The 3228-nt window shown below is 51.7% G+C and overlaps 1 protein-coding gene across 1 annotated transcript; it reads right to left on the bottom strand.

Moving 5' to 3' along the window:
* Positions 1–379: 379 nt before the first annotated feature.
* Positions 380–1117, bottom strand: LOC119331884 (serotonin N-acetyltransferase 2, chloroplastic-like). Its single transcript, XM_037605061.1, has one exon. It carries the CDS (start codon positions 1103–1105, stop codon positions 506–508), a length of 600 nt encoding a protein of 199 aa, XP_037460958.1. The 5' UTR covers positions 1106–1117; the 3' UTR covers positions 380–505.
* Positions 1118–3228: the final 2111 nt, after the last annotated feature.

Below are 3228 nucleotides of genomic sequence, written 5' to 3'. Positions count from 1 at the left end.
CGCGCCGGGCGCGTCCTCCAGGAGATGGCCGAGCGCTTCGGCTGGCATCTCTCCGACGAGGATGGCTGGGGCCTCCTCGGCACCTCCTACGGCGGCCGCATCCCGAGGAAGGCCGACCGGCGCCAGAGCACCGGCAACGGCAGCGGCAGCAACAGAGCCCCCCGCGGCGGCGGCGCCCTGTTCGACACCGGGGCGGCCGACCCGGACGGGCCGAGGGGGCACGCTGGCACCTGGTTTGTGGGCCCAAGCGGTCAGTTTTGTGCTTAGCGCGGGCGAAGCGAGCGATTTCGCGACTTGGTAGTTTTTTGCCACGGATTAGGGAAAAAGTGGTAGTTTTTCGCACAAAATTGTAAAGTGGTAGTTTTTCGACACGTTTCCGTGAAATGTGGTAGTTTTTGGTTAAATACTCAATCACCTGGCATAACAAGCGAAAAAGAAAGAAAGAAATGCACAGCAGAGATGCATGGATCATGCATGAATGGTGATGGCAGTAATGTATAGAATATCACTGTTGCTTCTGGTTTTGCTTGCTGCGGTAGTACGCCATGCCCCGGATGCCGTCGGGGTCCATGGCGAACCCCAGCGGGCGGTAGAACCCGACCACCCTGGGCTCGGCGTAGAGCACGATGTTGCCGACGCCCTTGCGCCGGAGCTCCGCCACGAGGCGCTCCATGACGGCGCGGCCGAGCCCGAGGCCCTGGCACGACGGCTCCACCACCACGTCCCACACCACCGCGTTGAACACCCCGTCCCCGGCCGCGCGCGCGAACGCCACGGGGCGCCCCGTCGCCTCCGACGCCAGCCACGCCACCTCGCTGTGCTCCAGCGCGCGCCGGAGCCGCTCCTCCTGCCGCCGAGGGAACCCCACGCGCGCGAACACCTCGTTCAGCGCCGCCACGTCCAGGCCCTCCGCGGTGCGCCGCACGGCGAAGCCCCGGGACGACAGCTCCGAGTCCGACACCGTCAGCTGGACGCCCGCGACGGCGCCGCCGGCGGACGCGGCGGGGCGGCGCAGGAGGAACGGGTTCCCCCTCGGGTTGAGCTTGACGGCGGCGTGGAGGAAAGCGCGCGCGCGGACGCGGGGCTGCAGCTGCGGTTGTTGCATGGCTGATGTGCTGATGGCTTCGGACGCCTGTGGCCATGGACTGCTTGCTTATCCTTCCCGTCTGTTCGCTAGCTTTCTTCCCGCCACTAATTCTGTCACGCAGATTATCGGGTTCATCTGCCAATGTTAAAATTTTCCAAATGATAAATGGCACACGATACATACGTCTTCACGTTTTTTTTCCAACTAAAATTACCATCCGAGATAGAAAAAAAAGCCCCAAAAAATGAAACCTACCATCTGGAAAAAAAGTTGTCATGCTTGATAAGTTGTCATCCTTGCGTGACTAAATTTGCCATGAAAATTGTTCGAAGTTGTCATGTATTCGTGTCACATGTGTGACACTTATCAGGGTTAAAGGTAATAATAATTTACGCGAGTAGTTTCAGTTTATGAATGTGGATTCTTTTCCAAGCAATGATCATAGAGTTTTGTCACAATTATACTAAATCAGCAATAATTAATATGGATCAAAGAAAGCAGTTGAGATTTAAGACCTAGTATTATTGTTAGATACTACTTCTGTAAAAAAATACTATAAGACCTTTAGTAGAAAGTATATCTGTTTAAGTGACAACTAATTTTGCAAAGAAGACAACATAGACAAGGGAGCACTTTCGTCGTCTTTTTTGCTTCGCCGTCATCGATTGTGTCCTAGGGCAGTGACCGCATCTCCTTCCTATGCATTTCCTTTTTTCCTCTACTCTATTATGCGCACACTAACATTTCGACCAAAAAACAAAGACTGACACACACACTCACACAAGATCAAAGTCACGAAACTCTAAAACCGACAAAGTTACCGCAAATGTCTTATTGTCGAAGAGAAAATCATTTCTTGTTGACAAAGTATTCCACCTTACAGATACATAGGGTGTCAAACTAAGAGTTTTGATCCTGATGTGCTAGGCGTACAACACTCCTAACCATCAAACCATTTTTTTTGCAAGAATCTTTAATCATTGCAGTACAATGAACACCAGAAATAAAAATTACATTCAGATTCGTAGATCACCTAGCAACGACTACAAGCACTGAAGCGAGCCGAAGGCACGCCGCCGTCATCGCCCCTCCGTCGTCGGAGTCAGACACAACTTGTTGTAGACAGTCGGGAAGTCGTTGTGCTAAGGCCCCATAGGACCAGCACCCTAGAACAGCAACCGCCGCCGATGAAGAATAACGTACATCGAAGAGATCTAAACCGAAAACACAAATGTAGACGAACAACGACGAGATCCGAGCAAATCCACCAAAGAACGCACTACCGGAATGGGGGCTAGGTGGGGAGACCTTTATTCCATCTTCAGGGAGCCGCCGTCATCTCGCCTTCCTGAGTAGGACACAAACCCTAACAATATTGAGAAAAATGACTAAAAATGGAGCCCTCCTGCCGGCCTTTGTCAGGATCCACCGCACCTCCATGGCCCTAGTGCCACCGGAGACAAGGTGGACCTACGTCGGCGCCGACGAGAAGCATGAACCCTAACTTTATTTCTTACCATCGAACCGTATATTGATTCTTCTGGCGTTGATGTTTCATATGACCATTGCTAGAAAAAGATATTACATATGACCTTGATTTAAAATTTCACAAGCGAAATTGCGGAAAATCAAAAGTTAAAATTTCATGCACAACTAGTTTAATTACAATGCTTTCGCATAGTCTTTTCAAGAAAGTGTTTTTTCCACAGTTGATAAAATGGAGCATGGGGAAAGAAGAAGATGTTTTCTTAGGGGAAACGCTCACATCACCCGACCAATAACGACGACGCGTGCGTCCCTCGTCTCCTTGGCCGTCAGATTTTATTTTGAACAGATGGCTCGGGAGCAACCTATTACATAGTCTAGGTTTTGCAACTGAGCAGTTGTTGCAATCTCCCCAACTGCAACAACTGATATGTTGCAGGATTTGAATATGGATCCCTCAAGAGCAGATATCTCCCTTGCTCCTCCCGAGCTCCCCGTCGAGCCGCCACCTCCCTGTGTTGCTTCGATCGCCGCCACCGGCGCTCGCCACCAACAAGCACACCGACGATGTCAGCAACAAACATGCTCGGCGGCCACGTGCAGGCCGCATTCTACACGGCGTGCGGAGAGAGAGAGAGAGAGAGAGAGAGAGAGAG

This window comes from Triticum dicoccoides, chromosome 7A, assembly GCF_002162155.2.
Source record: "Triticum dicoccoides isolate Atlit2015 ecotype Zavitan chromosome 7A, WEW_v2.0, whole genome shotgun sequence".
Lineage (NCBI taxonomy): Eukaryota > Viridiplantae > Streptophyta > Magnoliopsida > Poales > Poaceae > Triticum > Triticum dicoccoides.
This window is presented reverse-complemented; position numbering and strand designations above follow the sequence as displayed.

Coding starts and splice junctions, on each gene's coding strand:
- LOC119331884 (XM_037605061.1), bottom strand. CDS start 1,105: ATGCAACAACCGCAGCTGCAGCCCCGCGTCCGCGCGCGCGCTTTCCTC.